Source organism: Homarus americanus, unplaced genomic scaffold (genome assembly GCF_018991925.1).
Source record: "Homarus americanus isolate GMGI-L3 unplaced genomic scaffold, GMGI_Hamer_2.0 scaffold2539, whole genome shotgun sequence".
NCBI lineage: Eukaryota > Metazoa > Arthropoda > Malacostraca > Decapoda > Nephropidae > Homarus > Homarus americanus.
The window spans coordinates 9,266,134-9,289,133 of NW_024725489.1; the positions used below are offsets into that span (position 1 = coordinate 9,266,134).

The 23,000-nt window shown below is 38.1% G+C and overlaps 2 protein-coding genes across 2 annotated transcripts in view; both read right to left on the minus strand.

The window, feature by feature from the left end:
• Positions 1-494: 494 nt before the first annotated feature.
• LOC121865082 lies at positions 495-22,274 on the minus strand. Its single transcript, XM_042364414.1, has 3 exons — positions 22,088-22,274; positions 21,733-21,842; positions 495-802 (listed from the first exon to the last, which is right to left on the minus strand). The coding sequence occupies exons 1-3, from the start codon at positions 22,244-22,246 to the stop codon at positions 523-525; spliced, it is 549 nt and encodes a 182-aa protein (XP_042220348.1). The 5' UTR covers positions 22,247-22,274; the 3' UTR covers positions 495-522.
• Positions 22,145-23,000, minus strand: part of LOC121865081 — a 65,856-nt gene continuing 65,000 nt past the window's right edge. Inside the window, exon 8 of the mRNA XM_042364413.1 lies at positions 22,145-22,276. Within this exon, the coding sequence (XP_042220347.1) occupies position 22,276 (1 nt within the window). The 3' untranslated portion in view covers positions 22,145-22,275. The remainder of the gene's footprint in view (positions 22,277-23,000) is intronic.

Sequence of the window (23,000 nt, forward strand, 5' to 3'; positions counted from 1 at the left end):
ATTGCTGGAATGCTTATAAGATAGTGATTAATTTTAATGTAAACATGCGATAGTTTGCACTAGACAAAAATTTTAGTTATCATTTTGTACATTATTTTGATTACATGTACAGTACAGCTTTGCCCTTAGGACAGTGTGTGCATGTAAATGAGTTTCAATAAATGAATAAAGTTACATATATCGAGCCAAAAATAAGAGTTGAAAAACTTTATGTAGACAGAGTTTGGATGGCTAAATTTTAGAATGACCAATAATTTTAATATAAAAAATGCACAAATATTAAAGAGCACAATTTTCTTGATATTTACTCCACTGGAAACGAATGTAAACATAGAACAGATTACTGAAATGGTAGACTAGCCCATCAGCTGATGCTCACAAGAAAATGTGTTTGTCGTAAGGAATTCGTTAATCGAAGTTTTGTTTGTTAACCGAATTGAAGATCGTTATGGGAGGTAATTCGTTAACCGAAATTCCGTTAATCGAACTGTTCGTTAACCGAGGGACCACTGTATTTATAAACTATATATTATCTATATAGAGTTCTGTACTGTACTCACCAATGTAAGAATCCTCGTGAGTGACGACACTTGATATGAGGTGTTGTGGATTATCCAACACCTGGTGAAGCATCATCTTTAAGTCTGACTTGGTAGCTGGCTGATTCCTTACTAACCTTCTCCCATTTTCTAAGAATTCCTCTGGCACTCTGGTGGATGATTGGAACAGCTTGCCCAGTGCTTGGTCTATCTCCAACAGCCTCTTGTAATTTTTGTCTTCCTTGGAATATTTAGACAAGTATCTGAAATTAAGGAGCATAATTATTTTTCTGGACCAAAGTAAGGTAAACCCTTGAAGATCCAGACCCTGTAAATCCGGATTTCATTAGATTTGGACAAAAAATTTGGGGGTTCTGGGCTAAGAAGCCTCCCAAAACAGAGCAAAGAACATTTTAGGCCTGTAGGTGCTGCTTGACCCGTCGATTGTGTTGGACACCGGTGCCCTAGGAGGTGGGAAACATAAATAGTTGTCAATTGTTGTTTATGGAAATATTTCATTTAATCTAGTAATGATAAAATGTTTCTTGTATGTTATCATAGGTAAATGCATGGTTTATATAATCTGATTGTCACTGTGCCTGTCACTTTTTTCAAATTAGACTACATGATAGGTATTTCTCCCATACGTATTTCAATTGTATACCTAGCGACAGGTGTGGGTAAGGGGAGTGAGTGAGTGAGTGCTGTCACTGGAGGTGAGCGTCGTCTGCACTCAACTCTCCTCCCTCCCTGCCATATTTCACTGGATTTACTGTTATTACTGTTTACTGATATAATAATGCTTGTCACTGTAACCACCAGGCTACTGGTCCAAGTTGTGAGGTGTTATGGGTGTTTTTCAACTCGTATTTTTGGGTGGATATACGTAACTTTCTTCACTTATTTTTACTAAGTTACATGTACACACCATCCAAAATACATATTGTATTTGGGGGGTTTTGGGTTAAGAAGCCTCCTTAAAAAGCATTCCCAAAACAGAGCAAAGAATATTTTAGACCCGTGGGTGCTGGCTGACTGGTTGAGCGGGTCATAGGTGCCTTAAGGCAGTGAGAAACAAACAGAGTTGACAATTGTTTGTGGGAATATTATTTCATTCACTCTAGTAACGATACAATTTTCTTATTATGTTATCGTATGTAAATGCATGGTTTAAATAATTTGTTTATCGCTGTGTTTGTCACCATTTTCAAATTAGACTAAAAGATATGTACAGTACAGCCTCGAATAACGACGTTAATGTGTCCTCAAATATTGCAGTGTAAGGTGAATCGTCTTAATGCGAATCATAAATTTCCATTAAAAATAAAGCAATAATAATGAGATGTGTTCCCAAGTGTAACCTTTTCATGTCTTTTGTGTGTCAATTTACCATCTTTTCCCCCCAAACAATACAATTAATGAAAATTGCAAAATATACTTTAAATAATGTTTCTGAATGCACCTTATACAATATAAATGAATCATAATATAGTCACACAAGAGGAGATGGGACGCCATTGTTTTCGTTTGTGTTTACAGCCGGGAGTCCGGGACGATAGGTTTTAATTAACGTTATTTAATGTTAATAAATGGAACAATAGAAGTAGCTAGCCACTAATGGCAAAGAAAAAAAAAAAGAGATGGATTGGGAACGCCAACATATACGTGCGCATTTAAGGATACCGCGTCATTTATCTTTTTAAGAAATGTACAAAAGATTCATTATTGTTTATTACTGAATATGTATTTATTGAAGTAATCTTTATATATGAGAAATGAACAATACAATTCATTAATAAAATGCAGAATATTAAAACACACAAGAGGATAAGACATGGCATTGTTGTCAATGTTTACATCCATAATGTCAGTTATCCACTTGAAACTGAAGAAAATAAGACCCTGGTTGTTGTAGTAAAATTAATGTAAAAAATATGTATATTTTAATTAATGTTATTTAATCTACAGTAGAAGTAACCACTGATATGAAAGAAAAAGTGAGACTGATAGTGGAATGCCAATGTATATGTGCGCTCTCAAGGAAACATAGTCATTTATCTTAAGAATATGTACAAAATATTCATTATTGTTTATTACTGAATATGTAATTGATTGAATTAATGTTTATACAGGCAGTCCCCGACTTACGACGGGGTTAAGGACCCATATCCAGGTCGTAAGTCAAAAATGAGAAAATAATACATAGAAAATCTAAAATGGGTGTCTCTTTTTCTTCTCAGCACCACAAAACTCTCACTTTTAAGCTTGCCAGCCATTTTAAAGGGAATTACAAACAAAAATTTTGTCAGTACACAGCGCAATCACTAACGTTGGGACTCAAAAATAAGTAATTTGAAAAAATTTTGGTACGACTGGGGCGGTCGTATGTCCAGGTAGCCGTAAGTCGAGTAGGTCGTAAGTCGAGGAGTACCTGTATACCGTATATCTCGGCCTATAAGACGGAATTTGAACCATAAAAAAATCAGCCCAAAGTTAAGGGGTCGTCTTAAGCACCAGATATAAAATTGTTACCTCTTAAATATTGCAGTTTAGCGTGTCAAGAGTGGTGATGGAAACATCGTAAACCACTCACAAGGTCCTACCACTAATTATTTTATACTGAAACTTACGTTTCGGAAGCCAGATTAAAATGAAGATTACCGGTATATTAAAATAATAAAAATGTATTATAAACCTGTCTAACATACCGTAAAAGAACAATATACCCCGGTAATAAACACAGCTGCTATCATCACCCCCCCCACCCCGTCCCATTTGCCAGTGACAAGAAAGGGAAAGTGACCTTGACTGTGACAGCTTGTGGCTATTTTTAGCCGTCCTTGTGTTCGTCCTTGTGATCGAGGTGGTCAGTAATGCATACCTGTATATTTACTGATCATAATACTTATCTCCTATAAATAATTCATTTAAAATTTATTTTTTTACAAAGAATATTCAGTAAATGACTGCGTTAATTCTTGAAACTACCGACAGTGGTAAATTTAGGATATAAATGATGAACAGAAGTCACGTCATGGATTCGGAGTTTGGTTCTTAATGATCACCATAAATGTCTGGTCAACTTCACCTACCAGATATAATGGTAGCCTCCCTTTTTCGCGAAACAAGTATATAAATAAAAGAAAATACTTGCAGTGTGTTTAATATATTACAGTATATTATAAATAAATAAATAAACAAATAAATCGGAAAATCTATTTCAAGTAAATGGAAATATTTTACTCACACCGACATTAGTTCCAGTTAAATAACAGATGCTTAAGTGAGTCACTAGTGTTTACACTACTGTACATCAGCCGGTAAAATTTGATGCCAATACTTGAAGTGAATTGGCCTTATTCTAAATAACCAACCATGAATAAATGCAAAAAGGAAAAATGATCAAAGGTGAGAAACATTATATTGTATGTATGTTGTGTTGTCAAAGGAAGAGAAACAATTGAAACTCTGCAATTGTGTGTAAATGAGGCAGAAAGATAGATCAGCAACCTAAGACTTGGTCACAGTTTTCGTGATGCCATATGGAAGTAGGATCTACCATTAGACAATACTGTACATTATGCTTCCAATATCTTCCCAGGCGGTAGTATCTCCCTGTTTGGTAGCTGCCTAAAACTTTTAGTAATATTACTTTGATACAACATGATAAATTAGACAAACATTGAAAATAAACAAACAAAAGTTATTTACCAAGACCTTCTCTCTGAGAACAGAGGGTAATAGATGGAGGGGAGATAAGAAGGCTATTTATAGCCGTCTGTCTTTGTGTCGGAAATCAACCGCACTATAAATAATTCATTTAAAATTTAAATTTTTTACATAGAATATTCAGTACATGACTGTGATTATAAAATATTGTGAATATATATATATATATATATATATATATATATATATATATATATATATATATATATATATATATATATATATATATATATATATATATATATATATATATATATATATAGGTTGACAACCCTTTATCCAAAATTCCAGTGGGGCATTTTGTTTGTTTTTTTAACAGGGATTAGCCCACCCGGGCGTAGATCACTGACCCACATCAGGGCCTGGGGGACGAAAATGTAATAGTAATAATAATTATAATAATAATAATTATAATAATAATAATTATTCATAGTAAATAAATTTTTTTATAAAAATACACCAAAATAAAAAAATATGAGAACATTAATACAGGTTGTACCTCTCTAGTCCGGCATTCTGTGGTCCGGAAACTCCCATGGTCCGGAACGATTTTAGTTTGTCCAATAGGTAGATAGGCAGCTTTTTTTTTTTCTTTTTACTTATCTGAATTATTATTATTATTATTACAGGAGTATTAAATTTTTGCCCCTCAGGCCCTAATGTGGGTCAGAGACCTATTCCCGGGTGGGCTAATCCCCTTACAAAAAAAACCCGCGGGTAATTAAGGTTTGTTTACATCCGGCAGTTCGGCTGCTCTCTCTCTCTGCTTGTCTATACAGAGTACAACATTTAACCCTTCAATATATATGAGCAGTAAATAAGTGTTGCTTTCATATTCTTATGTAGAGTAATGACGATATATTTTCACATGTGCGCACTTACATACGAGCAGTCTCACTTTTTTTTTTACCATTAATGGTTAGCCACTTATATTGTTCCATTTATTAACATTAAATAACATTACAGGTACTTCAAGCAACCATATTCATTTTTTACATTAATTTTACTACAGCTAAACTCAGGGTCTTATTTTCTTCAGTTTTATATGTAGAACCAATCAGTCACTGGTTTCGTAAGCTTTAACATAAACAATGCCGGCAGCCGTCTCGTCTCCTCTAATATTCCACGTATTATTAATAAATTGTATTGTTAATTTTGCACACACGTACATTAATTCAATAAAAACAAATTCAGAAACATTAATTAAAATATATATGAACAGTAAATAAGTGTTGCTTTCATATTCTTATGTAAAGTAATGATGATATGTTTTCACGTGTGCGCATGCGCACTTACATATGCGATCTCTCTTTTTTCTTTGCCATTATCGTTAGCTACTTCTATTGTTCCATTTATTAATATTAATAACATTACTTAAAACCACCATATTAATTTTAGTACAGCTACAACCAAGGTCTTATTTTCTTCAGTTTTATATGTAGAACCAGTCAGTCACTGGTTTTGTAATCAACGAATACAATGCTGTGTCATTTCCTCGTGTGTTTTAATATTCTACGTATTATTAATGAATTGTATTGCTCATTTTGCACACAGAAACATTAATTCAATAAAAATGACATTCAGTAATAAACAATAATGAATCTTTTGTACATAAGAGAAATGACGCTGTTTACACGATTATGCAGGTCGTCTGCAAGTTGGCGGGCCGTTCAAACCCGTCGAAATTCAAGTTTCCGCCGTCAAAATTTTTATTTATTTATTTTTTTGTGTTCCAATAAAATACGTTAAGAATTAAAAACTCGCGAAATTTGAGAAGCTACTATACGACATTTAACCCTTCAATATGTCTTCAAAGAGACCATGATGCAGAGAAAGTGGTGCTAGTGCTTCCAGGCATAAGCACAAGTCGCTATCTATCCAGGAATTTCCATGGTCCGGCACCGGTCAGGTCCCGAGGTTGCCGGACTAGAGAGGTACAACGTGTATTACATTAGATCTAAAATTTGTATGTCTAATGCAAAATCCATGATGTTTTTATTCAAAATGATCATCATATTGTAAGAATTCTAACAATGTAAATTATATTCTGGCCGGGTAATTTGTATGAATTTTATGAACTAAATAAAAAAAAAATTATACTTCACCGCGTATATGAGTAGATGCACCGCGGAAAGTGAAAGTCCGGTTCTGGCAAGGTACCGTGTAAATGAGAAATCGCGGAAAGTGAAACCGTGTAAAGCAGGGTAATACTGTATAGTTTTATGTCTTGGCCAAATGGTGACGTCGATGACCAGATGGTAGTCAGTCTAGGCACAGCTGTCTTTAAGTTAAGTAATATACTCTCTCTCTTATGTTTTAGGAGTTGGCATTAGACTATTGTGAATTGTTTTGATTGATATTGATATTGTGTGATAATGTTGGACCTTCAGTCGTACTTAGCCACTTCCAAACATCTTGTCGTATTATTATTGTTTTAGTGTTTGTTTGTTAATATGATTCTGTGGGGTATGCTATAACGAATCTAATTGGTTCTAGAACCTTGTTCGTTATAGCATTCGTTCGTTATAGGATTAATCCGTTCCAGGCCCCCAAATACAACCACTCAACACTGAAAAATATAATATAAAATTGTAAAAATTGTAAAAAAGTGCATAAATATGCATCTAAACCCCTGAAATAAAGAATATCATTAATACTTGTAATAAAAAAACAATAAATTAGTAAAAAAAAAAAAAATTTAAATGTTCGTTGTAGGAGTTTCGTTCGTTATAGCATTCTCAATTTTATAGGTAAAACCGTTCGTTATAGGAATATTCGTAGTAGGATCCGTTCGTTATAGCATACCCCATTGTAATTAAATCTACTACATGTATTTCAATATACCCCATAGTAATGAGGTAATGATTTTGGTGGGATCTATTCCTTGGACCTGTAATACAGAGAAATTTGAATTTGTGATTTTGTTACACCCTAAGAGGCCAAGGGTCGTAACAAATTGGCGACCTTGCCAGGATAGATCCCTTTATCACTCATTAACTATTGGGAATATTTAGATATATATTTGGGAGACTTAAATGACTTGTGTTTATGTAATGATTTACTCTAGGTCAGTAACCTAAATAATGGGGGCCTGATCAGGGAGCCTAAATAATGGGGGCCTGACCAGGGAGCCTAAGGGTAATTTCTCAAGTTACAGGTTGGAAACAAACATCATTATATGACATTGCTGTGTAATATGTTGTGACTGATATTATTCTAGTGTTCTGTTGTTCTGCTACTGTGATTTTTTGTGTGTAACCCATGGACGAGTCCTTTGATTTGGTTAGTCATCATGTTTTCCCTGGATAGATTAGTTAATGATCCTTCACTAGAGACTCTTTGCCCCGATCAGTTACGTAATTTTTGTCTCTATCGGCTGAAAATTTTTAAATTTATTAAGAGGTTAAAGAGGCTATTGTGAAGGTTTAGGAGTTGATTCTGGAACACTCCAGAGTGAAATTTAAGAATGAAAGGAAACTTGAGTCAGTCATATATTGAATTTATATACATCTTTGTAAGATGTTTGGAAGATGGATAAAAAGTAGTGGGGTAAGCTTCTATGAAGAGTTGATTAAGTTGATCATTTTAGAGCGATTTAAGAGAGCCCTCCCACGAGACATTCAGTTCTATTTGGAAGAGAAAGAGGTTACAGAATTGCAACGAGCAGTAGCTCTGGCAGACAGTTATGAGTTGACTCATAGGAATTTTAGGTTCCAAAGTCATGTAACTAGGGACAGGGTGGTAAACAGGATAAGTTTGAAGATGCAAAGACATCTGCCTCAAGTAAGGTAAATATCCGTAGTGGCTCGGAACAAAAATATCCGAGTTTGAGTGCGAAATAAATGATGTTTCTACTGTAAATAGATAGGTCACGTTATTGCTAATTGCCTTAAGCTCAAGAAGAAAAAGGAAGACTCTGTTCTTTCATTCGTGCAGCTAGAGATGTTAGACCCTAAGTCAGTTAGTTCTTACTCAAAGGAAGATTTACTTGAGCCCTTTATGTTTGATGGGACTGTCTCAAGTGATGAGTCCAGTAATGTTCGGTAACCTGTTCGGATTTTGCGAGACACCACTGGTAACCATAGTATTGTGTTGAAAGGTACTTTTCCTGTGGAAAGTGCTGATACTGGTGAGCATGTGTTATTGAAGGGTGGTGTAATCACTGTTCCTTTATGTAGGATGTCTGAGGAGCGACATGCTTTCTCAATGGGTGACTGTTGGTGTCCAAGACTCTCTCCCTGTATCTGGTGTTACCTTCTTGCTAGCTAATGACATTGCTGGTACTCGTGTTGTCCCGGATCCTGTAGTGACCACGACTCCTACGATGAACAATAATACTATATTGCTTGAAGATCAGTATCCTGGCTTATTCCCTGCCTGTGTTGTTACCAGATATATGTCGCTTAGAGAAGAGCAGAACACTAGTGTTGACCCTGTTCCTAATGTAGCTGACACAAGTGGTGCAGTTTATGATGTAAATGACTTTGGTATTAGAGACCTATATGTGTCGCAAGACAATTCTGTTAATGACAGCGAGTCGATTTTGACGGAAGCCAAATAGCCAGCGGCGATAATCCCTCTGAAGTCAATGGTGCCATATTTGATAACTAGCTCTCATCTAGTGTAAACACTAAATACTGATGTACATCCTATAGAACAAGTACCCATTTATAGGAAAAAATTAATTTTCCGGGTAAATGATGTGACCAGGGCTGACTCCTATCATCTCCTCATATAGACGACATCCTTGACAGCATCGAGCAGGCAAAGTTCATGACGAAGCTCGACATGTTGAAGGGGTACTAACAAGTGAAGCTGACGGAGGAATCCAAGAGAATTCTTCCCTTTGTCACTCCTGATGGGCTTTGGCAGTACAAAGTCCATCCCTTTGGGCTTTGCAGTGCCCCTAGGACATTCCAGAGGGCTATGAATGTGGTGAAGTCTGGGCTTCCTGGTGTCTGTGCCTACTTGGATGACCTGCTAGTGACAGCAACTACTTGGGAACACACGGAGCGATTCTGCCCGTTTCGCCCGCCTTTTGGAATAAAATTTCACTGACAACCTGGTTAAAAATGAGTTTGGCCATGCAACCCTCACCTACCTTGGCCATGTGATGGGCCAAGGGATGGTAGCTTCAGTCAATGCAAAGATAGAGGCTCTACAGTGACTCCCGCCTCCTGCAGATCGAAAGACTCTTGGTAGGTTCCTCGGTATGACAGGATTTTACTGAAGGTTTTCCAAGAACTTTGCGCAAGTGCCAAATCCTTGCTAGACATGGTCAGCCCATAAAGAAGGTATTTGTGGACAAAAGCATGTCGGGTTGCTTTTGAAACCCTTAAGCTTCAATTAACTTCCAGTCCAGTGTTAAAAGTGCCAGATTTTTACAAGCCTTTTGTGATTCAAGTTGATTCCTGTGATGTGGGTGGGGGTGCTGTATTGCTGCAGTTTGAAAAAGGTATACAGTATCACCCCACTTTACACGGTTTCACTTTCCGCGATTTCTCATTTACGCGGTACCTTGCCAGAACCCGACTTTCACTTTCCGCGGTGCATCTACTCATATACGCGGTGAAATATAATTTTTTTTTTTATTATTTTATTTAGCTCATAAAATTCATACAAATTACCCTGCCAGAATATAATTTACATTGTTGAATTCTTACAATATGATGATCATTTTGAATATAAACATCATGGATTTTGCATTAGACATACAAATTTTAGATCTAATGTAACACAGTATTACCCTCTAGCGGTTTCGCTTAGCGCGTTTTACCGTATACGCGGTGCCTCGCCAGAGCCTAACTTTCACTTAACGCGGGTTTTTTCCACGATACGCCGGTGAGTGTCCGGCTCGAGCTATTTTTAGATTCGCCCACCGCCACCCTGCCTGACTGCCTGTTTTAGCTCATAAAATTCATACAAATACTCCAGCCAGAATATAATTTACATTGCTGGAATTCTTACAATATGATGATCATTTTGAATATAAAATTTATAGATTTTGCATAAGACATACAAATTTTAGATATAATGTTTACTCTGAGTAAATATGTTATTTTTGTGCAAAATATATGACATTTGTATTCAAAATATTCCTGGTCTTACAAGGAATCCAGCAAAGTCAATTATATTATCCTAACTTTAGTTTGAGGTATTATTTATTGCAAAAGGTAAATAGTCTGGTTTTCCCACACATCTGGTAGGGACAAGGTTGTGGGGGTGGGGGGGAGGGAGGGACCACCGACCATCTGTTACTGTGTGAAGAATATTTTTCTTTTTATTAACTGAAGATATTTGTTTTAGCTCATAAAATTCATACAAATTACCTGGTCAGAATATAATTTACATTGCTGGAATTTCTTACTTGGTGATCATTTTGAATATAAACATCATAGATTTTGCATTTGACATACAAATTTTAGATATAATGTTTACTCTGAGTAAATATGTTATTTTGTGTGCAAATATGACATTTGTATTCAAAATATTCCTGGTCTTACAAGGAATCCAGCAATGTCAATTATATTATCCTAACTTTAATCTGAGGTATTATTTAATACAAAATGTTAAATTTAGTTTTTCACCCAACATCTCTTGGAGGGAGGATTGGTGGGGGTGGGGAGGGTTGGGACTGACCCGTGGTTGGAAGAGGGGAGGCAAGGTGGGGGTACTTTGATTGACAGATAGTGTCTTGAAGAATATATTTTTTTTTATTAACTAAAGATATTTGTTTTAGCTCATAAAATTCATACAAATTACCCGGCCAGAATATAATTTACATTGCTGGAATTCTTACAATTTGGTGATCATTTTGAATATAAACATCATAGATTTTGCATTAGACATACAAATTTTAGATATAATGTTTACTCTCAGTAAATATGTTAATTTTGTGCAAAATATATGACATTTATAGTCAAAATATTCCTGGTCTTACAAGGAATCCAGCAATGTCAATTGTATTATCCTAACTTTAGTTTGAGGTATTATTTATTAAAATTTAGTGGTTTTCCCCCAAAATTTCAGAGAGGAAGAGCCAGCAGTGTAGTGAGAAGAGGGGAGGGAGTGAGTCCATTATTTGAATGGACATTAACTTGACAACTGTATTTCTCTATTTCTCTTAAGTATTAATTGTGTGCATGTACCATCATAAAATTAAGATGTTGTTTTTACTAGAACATAGGTATTGTGTCGGAAAAGTGGAGTTTGGGGATCGGCCAGTTTCTATTGGAATTAATCCCATATGTTCTGTTGTTCACTTAGCGCGGTTTTCACTTAACACGGTACCCTGTGGTTTATTGACTAAGCCGGGTACTTCTGCAGTTTACCCGCTAACGCCGCCACTTAACGCTGCTCCGCATATACGCGGTGCCTTGCCAGCTGAACTTTCACTTAACGCGCATTTCATCATATACGCCGGATGCTATTTTTAGATTTTGGCCACGCCACCCGCCTGCCTGCCTGCCTGCCTCTCCTCCTCCTCCCTCCGCTTAGCAAGCGGGCGTAAGGTTGCGCGAGTGTGTGTCTTTGTTGCGTTATCACTGACGTCATATGACGTCTCGATCTGGATTGGCCATGCAGCCCTACCCCCTCTGCTGCTAGCTGTAATTGGCTTAAAGTATTATGACGTGACTACCCCGGGAGGGAGGAGGGAGCATAACAGATTTCTTCGCCCGAACCCACCACAGCCAGTCCAAGCCAGTGATAATGAGAGTGAAGTTGATTTTGAGGGATTTGTCAGGAAGCCCTGACAACTGTAAGTGACAGTGATATTGATTCACCTAGTAATGGTGATTCACCTAGTAATGGTGATTCACCTGAGGGGCAGTAATCTGCCCTGCCTCGGAACCAGCCTCCATCCCCGTGATGCCACCCATCTCTTCTACTACCGTGAGTGTTCCTCAAAAATTTTAGTTTTTAACCTATTCTTTATTTTTCCTATGTTAACCTTTATCTTTCCTAACCTAACCTCTTCTATATTACTTGTTTTCATGCCACCATAAAGTTAAGATAGAATTTTTACTACAACATAGTTATTTGTCGCCAAAAGTGGAGTTTGGGGGTCGGGCTGGGTTCTATTGGAATTAATCCCATAGGTTCTGTTGTTCACTTAACGCGGTTTTCACTTAGCTGACCCTCTGGGTTCTATTGACCGCGTTAAGTGGGGTACAACTGTAATTTGGTTTACACAATGCAAATATTTTATCTTTTGTGCAAAATATATGAAGTTTACATTCAAAATATTCCCTGACCTGCAAGGAATCCAGAAATGTCAATTATATTATCCTAACTTTAGTCTGAGGTATTATTTATTACTTAAAGTTAAAATCTAGTTTTTTCACCCAAACATTTCTCTGGTAGGGGGAAGGTGGAGGTGGGGGAAGGTTGGGACCGACCGACCCAGCTGGCGTGGAGGTGAGGAGCGGGGAGGAGGCAAGGTGGGGTACTTTGATTGACAGATAGTGTCGTGAAGAATATTTTTTTTTTTATTACCTGAAGATATTTGTTTTAGCTCATAAAATTCATACAAATTACTCGCCAGAATATAATTTACATTGCTGGAATTCTTACAATATGATGATCATTTTGAATATAAACATCACGGATTTTGCATTGGACATACAAATTTTAGATCTAATGTAATAATTTGGTTTGCACAAAGCAAATATCTTGTGTGCAAAATATGAAGTTTACATTCAAAATATTCCCTGACCTGCAAGAAATCCAGAAATGTCAATTATATTATCCTAACTTTAGTCTGAGGTATTATTTATTACTAAGCGTTAAAATCTACTGGTTTCACCCAAACATTTCTCAGAGAGGTAGGAGCTAGTGAGCTGGGAAGAGGGGTGGGGATTGAGTCCATTATTTGAATGGACATTAACCTGGCAACTGTATTTCTCTTAAATATTAATTGTGTGAGCATACCATCATAAAATTTAGATGTTATTTTTACTACAACATAGGTGTTGTGTCGGAAAAAGTGGAGTTTGGGGGTCGGGCCAGTCTCTATTGGAATTAATCCCAAATGTTCTGTTGTTCACTTTACGCGGTTTTCACTTTCCGCGGTACCCTGTGGGTTCAATTCACCGCGTAAATCGGGGTACTACTGTATACTACACCCAGTTTGCTTCCACAGAGTGAAACATATTAAATGGAAAGACAAATCTTTTGGCAGACACACTGTCCCGTGATGTAAAAAAAAGTTTCCTCCTTTTGTTCGTAAACTTTTCAGATAAGAAGGGGGATGTTACGAGTGTCTGCTGTTAGTTTCTGTTCTTTGTATAAAATTTTGTTTGGATGGTGTGTGGGTTCGGCAGCTTCGCTCACTACTTGCCCACACCAACTGAGCCCTTATTAACTTTATTTATTACACTGTATTATGTTTTATTGTATTGTTTTATTACATTTGGTTTGTACATACAGTAGGCTCTCGCCAATAACATCTAATAGGTGCCTGAAAAATGCCGTTATTAGCGAAAACGTTATTTGTGTGACATTAATATACTGTACATGTAAAAAGGGATTTATTATGCTGGCGCCACTTTCAAGAATTTCTAACGATTTGTTCCCTTTAGCTCCTGCATAACACTTTTGTTCGCTTTTGAAATAAAAAGATTTGTTATCTATTCATCAGAAGGAAGAATCGGAGTAATATGAACATTTCACCTCGTAGGCTGTGGAGCTGGAGGTGCTTTGGTGCTGATTGTTACGAGGCTGGGCATGGAGGCAACCAAGGCCGAACTCCATCCCCTGCTGGCCTCTCGCACCCGGGTTCACCCACCTACTCAATACTTCATCAAACCTCAAGAAGTCAAAATCTTGTACATTTCAATGTCAATAATGTCTTCATCAACTTCAACCTCTCTGCTGGTCTTCCTCGCTGGCCGGCGATGTGAAAGAAAGCGAGTGATGAGTGATCGCCGCCAAGCATTCACCGCCTGTAATTGCTTTGGTATTTTCTTAAAATAGATTTATAACTCCAATCACTTGCTCCTTTCACCTGAATCACTCAATGTCCTGACTTCATCCTTGAAGGCTGGGTAAAAGACACCCAATAAGAGTGACAGCTTCTGTCACTTTTCTGCTCAGTCTCCTCGCATCACCACTCTCACTAATCTTCTTCATCTCCAGGAGATCTCGACGTCATTTCCAGCATTTTCTGCATCAGTTCTTTCTAAATCTTCCCCGAGCCACTTCTTGAAATCCTGAACTGGATACTGCAGACGGTTTCAACACTTGGTTCATTAGGCTCTGCTGGTTGTTGCCCTTCTGCCTCGCAGACTTGAGTTGTGGCAGGAGTGCCGACTCAGGCATGCCTAACGGCTGTTTTCAAGAGTATTTCCCCAGGCTTTTTACAAAGAAATTGACTGCCCTGGCTTAATGCTATAATTTTTCCAGAAGGCAGTAACAGTCACTGTGGAGGTTGGAAGGTATGCCAGGAGGAGGGAGGCGGAGGCTGTGAGTGAGCCAGGTTAGAGTAGCGGAGTGAGGTGGGAGGAACAGGTGGCAGCTGGAGGAGGAGGGGTGTGAGTGAGTCAGGTTGAGCAGCGGAGGCTGTGAGGAGTCAGGCGGAGCAGTGTAGACGGAGGCTGTGGGAGTGAGCCAGGCGGAGTAGCGGAGGCGCGAGGTGCACCCTCCTCCTCCCCTTGCTACTGCTCATGCTCTCAGCAATTTCTTCATTTCTTCTTGCTTATCAGTTTCCTTCTCATCTTGTCAAGTGGACATGTTTGTAGTGGCTGTTAAATTTTACATTCGCTTATGATTTCTTGGTCTAGTAGTTGTATTTGGAGGTTGTATTTTGGTGGTAGAAACACAACCTCAACGAGTAGGGTGACGCCCTACTAGAAATCGTGACATGACTGGGGCATTGTCTAGAAAGAATTCACTCTTGAAGGATACATTCTTCTTCCGCAGTATTCTTTTGGCATCCTTAACAAAACAAATTCATCAAACCATTTTTTGATAACTCCGCGGGACATGTAGCCTTTGGCTTGTCTTTCCCCAGTAGACATTCAGTTTGGAGCATATCACATCCTTGCAAGCTCTTGGTCTTTTATATTTGTAATCAATTAGAGGTCATATGAGGCAGTCACTCAGAAGCATTATAGTTAGAGCACACTCAAAGCCATCCTTTGCCATTTTCTCACACCTTTTTGCCTGTTTTTTTTCTTTAGAGATAAATGTTGTTTTTAGGGGATTTTTTTTCCAAAACAACTCCGGTTCCCTGGCTACAGTTAAAAATCTGATCCAGGGTATAACTTCCTCTTGAATGATTTGATTGGCAATTGTGAAGGAATCTGCAGCCAGCCCCTGTCAGCAGAGACTAAGCCTCATCCTGATACTTTGTATACTTCAGCCACGCCTAATCTTAAACTGCAGCCACCCTCCCTACTGGAGGCATTGAAAAGGAAGGGACTAATGCTTTTTCGGCCACAGCAGCTGCATATCACTTGCAGCTTGATCTCTCAAGATCTGAGGGCCAAGTAACACTTGCACTGTTTTAAATACTTTTATCATTCATGGCTCGCCAAGATTTCCATCATCATCAAATATTTCTTAACAGCTAAATACTCTTCCGGGTCTCTAAGTTCCTCTTATTTCGCACTGTAGACTGCACAGTTCAATTTCACAATATCAATGTTCCGCAATTCACTTTCAATGAGCTCAATAATCTGTTCTTATCCTTGACCGAGTAGGTATGCTTCTTGTGGTTTTGTCTCTTAGCTTTCGTTTTCTCATTCAATTTAAGTCCCGGGCATTCAGAAATCACTCCTCCACACCTTCCTGCCCCCCAGCAGGCAAAAACACGGAAGCCTTTGTTGATCACCGCCTCGCAAACCACTGGATAGAGGCGAAATCTCATATGAGCGTCAGCGCTGTATTCCATGGAGGTGTGAGAGAGTGAGAGTGACTCGGATTAAGGAAGGACAACATGGCGGCCAAACAGCTATCATTGAGGTGCCACGCTTCCCACGAATCTCCGTTATTCAAGAGAATCCAGACGTTATTATTGAAAATGTGTATCTATTGTAACTTACTGTTAATGTCGAAAACGTTATTGTGTTTATTGGCGAGAGTCTACTGTAGGTTAAATATGTGGAATTAATGTCAGTAGGGTAATTTAAATATACAGGTACAGTAGGCTCTCGCCAATAACGACTTCCACAATAACTTTTTCGACAATAACGTTAAGTTACAATAGATACCCATTTCATAATAACGTCTGGATTCTCTGAATAACGAAATTCGGAAGCGCCCAAACGCATCAATGATAGCATTTGTTTGCCGCCATGTTGATGACGAGTTGTCCACTCCGCCTCACTCTACTGTCACATGCTCAGTGGAATACAGCGCTATGCCATCGCAGTGAGATTTTCGCCACTATAACCAGTGGTCGGTGATCAATAATGGCTTCCACATTTTGCCTGTGGGGCTAGGGAGTGATTTGCCACCTGAATGACTGGGAACTTTTAAAGTGAGGAAATTGAACTGTCCTGGTCTACAGTGCGAAATATTAAGAGGAACTTAGGAGACCAAGAAGAGTATTGTGTTGGCTAAAAATATTTCAGTAGTATGTGAAATCTGAGGCGACTATGAATGATAAAGCGATAGAAACAGGTTGTTAGTGATAACAGAGCATTTTCTTGAGAAATGGTTAGCTTGTAGAATGAAAGACAGTTAAGCGGCCCTCAGATACGGAACAATCATCACACCAAGCACCTCAAAAACTAAGTGTTATATTACTCAAACTCTTTATTTTGATGATTGAATAGCAATTCTTTTTATTTCAGCTAACAAAAAGTGTTAGGAGGGCTTCAAGGGGAAAAAATGGGTGAAATTCTTGTGGCAGCAGCACCGATAAACCCTTTTTACATGTATTTTAATGTCACACAAATAACGTTTTCGCTAATAACGGTGTTTTTCAGGCACATATTAAACGTTATTGGCGAGCCTACTGTATTGTATTTCTTATACTGTATACAGCAAGTCCTTGTATAACATCGGCCCGTTTAATGTTGCTTCGGTACTACGTCGCTAATCTTTAGATGCAATTTTAACGTCCCAACGACTCGGTACAACATTGTTTTCGTTGTCACTGACCACTTTTTATGGCGCATCACCCTCTCTCGTCTGGCCGTGATACGCTCTCTCGGCTCGGCAGAGTCTCAGTGACTCACCACCCTCCTCCTCTCCGCCCCCACCACTTCCTCCGCTCCCGCTGTACTCTTCCCCTCCCACCAGGCTCCTCCGCTTCACTACCCACCACACACTAGCTCTACCACCTCCACCCGTTGGTGAGTACCTATACAAACTTAGTAGTTATATATGTATGCACAATTTTCTATAGAAATGGAAATGATTTTCTGTACATGTAATGTATTTCATGGGGCAAAGGGAGGCTCAAGAACATAACTCCTGCCTGTATTTTATCTATTTCTTATGGGGAAAATTGATCCACATCAAGAAATATCCACTTGCATTAGCTGTGAATAATACTGTAATCCTGTCCTTTAAAGTTTTTACACCCCTTTCACCTTTGACATTGAAAGTGATCTTTGGTGAGCACTTCAAGAAAATGCCTGTTTCGTCTCCCCATGGTAGTGGGTAAACTTCACTTTGTAACACTTCTGAAAAGCAACCAACCAACAGAAGCAATGAACGGTGGTGGAGTTAACATGTTTCTTCTGTGCAACTGCAGCATTATAAACACATGCTTGATGCCTTATCTGTGGCCCAGACAGGTCACCTTGCTCATGGTTTCTTCTTTCCACCTACTTGTGAAGGTAATGTTCTGTGATAACAAGCAGTAGTTTGTTGTGATATCGAAGAATGTCCTATTACTAGAAAATCTTGAGAATACATTCACAGAAGCAGTTAAGGCTTCTTTGTTCTTCATAAGGGAACGTATGGTTGATTCAGGACAGATGAACCTACACATGATTTCAAAGTACGATCACCACTTTTGATCATTTCAAGGGTGTATTTCCTCTTCTTGAACTTCTTAAAGTAGCCTCGTTTGGCTTGGGGCTTTCCTTGTTGATCTTCTTTAAAGCCATCATTACCAACAGAACTGTTCCCGACATTTACATTACGCACCTCCTCGTCAATACACAAAAATCGTTAATACACAAGAATCGTTAATAGTTAAACAAGAATCTCGCGAAACGTAAGCACAATGGGTTATATAATCCAAGGTCACTGCACTGCCCGCTCTCAATCATTCAAACTAACTGCAGTAAACAAAAAACACAGCAGATAACAAAGGACCAAAACAATGCACGCTGCCCACTCTCCATTGACTTGAAACCAATAATGAAAATCGCTATTCTTAAGAGGCTGGAAATTTTAAAAGTGATGCGAAACATATGAATCACGAATCTAAAGCTCGCTAAACTTGAAATCCTACTGCAATGAAAAAAAAGCAGCTGTGCAAGGTTTTTTACACAATTTTTATTGGAAGGCCTAAACCATCAACTTCAGCTACAGCTACACCCTCAGCTTCAGGTTCAGCTACACCATCAAATTCAGCATCAGCAGCAACTTCAACAACAGCTACAGGTTAAGCAACAGTTTCTGCACCAGCTTCAGCAGCTATGAAATCTTTTTGGAAAGCTACAGCTTCAGCCAGAGTTGAACCTGATGACTTAGGAACATCATCTGAGTAAAACTCACACAACAACATTGGCTGTCCTTACATTTTCTACTTTACTACCATTGGTGAGTAGAATTTTTGTTTTACATTTGTAAGTATTTACTTAAACACATATGAACAGCAATAAGTGTTGCTTTCATATTCTTATGTAGAAATGACGATATGCTTTCACATGCTTGCAATCCGTTTCGCTTTTTTTTCTTTACTATTAGTGGTAAGATACTTCTAATGTTCCATTATTTACATTAAATAACATTAATTAAAACAAATATTCTTTTTTTTACATTAATTTTGCTACAGCTACAACCAGGGTCTTATTTTCTTCAGTTTCACATGTACAACCATCATAACAGGTGTAAACACTAACAAAAACAGTGCCGTCTCTTCTTATGTGCTTTAATATTCTACGCATTATTAATGAATACGTTCATTTTGCATAAATAAATATTAATTCAATCAAATAGATATTCAGTAATAAACAATAATGACTATTTTGTACATATTCTTGATAAGATAAATGATGCCATGTTTCCATAAGTGTTCATGTACCGGTACATACGTTGTTGTTCCGCTATCAGTCTTTCAATTTTTTCTTTACCATCAGTGGTTACTTCTACTATACATTACTCTCCTCGCCATTGTATTATGTGTGGGGTTGTGACGAACATTAACAACAAGATGAAATATTAATAAAAAATGAATCTGAGAAGTTAACAAACTTCCGGTAGTCTATAGGCCTCCCTTTTCTCTTGATACACTCCTGCAGGCGTAAAGTGACTCTGCCAAGCTGTGGATTATTTGTGGGTCTAAATTATTCCACTCCTCCGAAAGGCTGCCTCCAGCTTCGGGACAGTATTTGTGTCCTTGCCGTGTAGACGAAGCTTGATAATGCTCGACTTATTTTCTATCGGGTTAAGGTTAGGCAAATTGCCTGACCAAACACTTATGAAATCTACCTGACAGTCAACAAGCGATTGTATTACCATACAGATTTTACTTTGTGTCATGGGGTACTATCCTGTATAAACACATCAGCACGGCATTTTTCAAAAGACCTGGGCAAATAATCATAAAGCAGCTCCAAGTAGTTAAATTTGTTCATCATCACATTCCTAGGTATCACAACAAGATTACCAGTTCCAAAATGAGAAGCAACCCCACACCATTAGTGACTCAGGATGCTTAACTGTACTTAAAGTGAACTTGGGGTCAAGCGAATCACTCCCTGGATGCCTGTACACATTAAAAGTACGACTTCCAGTAAAAGAAAATGTTGCCTCGTCACTCCAGGCGTGCTGCCACTTGGTCGTATCCCACTGAGCATTAGCCTTGGCAAAAGTAACCTACGCTGCCTCTGGACAAGGGTGGGGAGTGGATTCTTGCGTGCGCGGTGGCTGCGAAACTGCAGGTCGATATGGATCGCGGTGAACGGTCCTTACAGGAACATCACCTAGAAGCACAGGTTTTTTCTTTCAATTCCCGTACTGACAGACGTGGATTAGCATCAAGTTGCCTCTTAAGACCAGTTAACATGCGTTGGGTAGTTTTTCGAGCCTTCCCTGGCTGTTCACTGTGCACTGGTATTGCCAACCCGCCATCATCTCAAAATCGTTTAATCCAAATCTGAACTGATCATTCACTCACACCAACAATTCTTAATATTTCCTTTACAGGTTTCTTGCCTTTGTGTTAACTAATAATTGACACTATCTGCTCTTTTGTTAAATCTTTCCTCTTGCCCATTGTGGTAATAAAAAGCAAAGAAACAATGGGCGTTGTGGCAATAAATAGGGGCAATGTCCGGGGGGTAAAACTCATAAATCTTCGTTCAAAAAATTTCACGGGCAACTGGTAAACGTTTTGATTGCTGGCTGACTTGTCCTCGAGTCTCCCTTCGCTGCCAGATGTACAATGCCTGCCTCAGTCCCAGCTGGCTGGCATGGAGGGGTATGAGACACTTCAGAAAAGATCACTTTCCGTCAGCCACCTCGTGCATAATGCAATGGCGAGGAGTGTAAATAACATTAATTAAAACATACATATTTTTTTACATTAATGAGGTCCCGCGTAAGGGTAACTCAGACCACCGAGGCGAAACCTTTTTGTTGGAAAGCGCTATTTTCGACCTAGCTCTATACGATGGTAGTGGGTAAGATCTCCTTACTAGACAGTAAATAAGGTTGAAAACCCTTTGAAAATAGGGTGGCAGACAGGAAAGTATGGGCTTGGCTTTAGCATCATCGGATGCTCTCGTCCTGTCAGTGAGTGAGTGAGAGGAGTGGGCGGCCAATCACAGCAGCCAGCTCGCTGACTGACAACATGGGTGTAAACACAGACAACAACAATGGCGTCCCATTTCCTCTTGTGACCATATTGTTATTGATTTATATTGCATAAGGTGCATTCATAAACATTATTTAAAGAACAGTTTATATTTCTCATTAATTTTATTATTTTGAGAAAAGGGGTAAAAGCCACACAAAAGATATGAAAAGGTCAGACTAAGGAATGCATCTCATTAGTATTGCTTTATTTTAATGGTAATTAATGATTCACGATACAATGATTCACCTTACACTTCAATATTGGAGGACACATTACCGTCATTATTCGAGGCTGTACTGTACTATACTGTACTGTACACACACACACACCTCATAGGAAAGTCTTCGAAAGCTACAAATGTTATGAAGGTCGAACTTTTGTTATACTTCTCCATCTATGGCTTAGCAGTAAGAGCACAGGGTATCCAGGGATATATGTCACAACAACAATAAAGGAGGTACAGTACTATATAATACTCACAAACTCAGGGTGTCTGGACTGGTGATCAGTTTAACCAACTTGGGATGACAATAACCAAGATTAAACAACTCCTGAGCTATGGCAAGTAATGGCTTTCTGAAATAATCACCTGAAAAAAATCATAATATTTGTATTAAATTATGCTAGAAAGCAACTACGTACTGTTTGTGTACATGTCATGACTGTACTGATCATGAAGGACTTGCTCGGTGATGAATGTTATACTGCAGATTTAGATACAAATTTAAGCATGATGAAGTGGGTGGCTGGATCAAGTACATAATAAAAGACAAGTATTAACATTATAAGAACAGTATTACCGAATATTTTTTAATATTTTTAAACAGGAACTTACAGAATCAAGTGAGACTGATTTATGGTTCATGAGGATTTCCAAAGCCTTGTGAACATTACTTGGGAGGTGTTCACATATAGAAATACTGGCAAACAGTGGCATCACTCCCACCCTGGCTTCATACACATCTTGTGGGCTGTCCACAACCAAATTCACCATATAATATACAAGGTCTTCAGAAGTGTAATTCTGAAAGGAATGAAAAATTAATTGATATGTAAAGACCACAGAAACAACTACGATGACATCCTGTTCTCCACTTACTCTTCTTCCTACACATAGCCAATTTAATGAAATGGTCCCAAAGACATGATTTAATATTCAAAAGTAAGGCTGATACAATCTTTAATCTGAAACTTTTTAGATGTGCACATAACAGCTGAAAACTACATATTGAAGACTGTGGAAAAAAAAAAGAGCAGACATTATTGTGTTGCAGTATTTGTACTGTACAGTGTAAAGAGGCAACATCAAAGCTTAACTCATCTGTAACAGCATTAAGATTGAATGAATGATAGTAAATCAAGAGGGGATTCTATATTTGCTCTATTGCTCCAAATTAGTTAATATACACTCAAGAAGTATAATTACAGTACAGTGAACCCTCGAAGATCAGGACTAAAAGGGGGGACCACCTGTCTGGAAAAGTCGATTGTCCAAATCTTTGGCGAATGCACCAAATGTATAAAAACGATAAATAATTATATTTAAAACAACTTAAAATACAGTACAGTATAGTCTGGGTTTACACGGCTAATTTAACCCATGGAGGTCTCCATTATACTGCGAAAGCAGCGTAAATAAAATAACAGAATATATGGGATTAATTGTAATAGAGACTGGGCCGACCGCCAGACTACCCTTTTTCCGACAATACGTACGTTGTAGTAAAAATAACATCTTAATTTTATGA

Excerpts from the sequence above, each read along its gene's own strand:
- LOC121865082 (XM_042364414.1), bottom strand. The coding sequence starts at position 22,246 with ATGGTGAATTTGGTTGTGGACAGCCCACAAGATGTGTATGAAGCCAGG. Across the intron at positions 21,843-22,087 it reads AATCAGTCTCACTTGATTCT|GGTGATTATTTCAGAAAGCC; the intron begins GTAAGTTCCTGT and ends TGATTTTTTTCA. Across the intron at positions 803-21,732 it reads AGTCCAGACACCCTGAGTTT|ATACTTGTCTAAATATTCCA; the intron begins GTGAGTATTATA and ends CCTTAATTTCAG.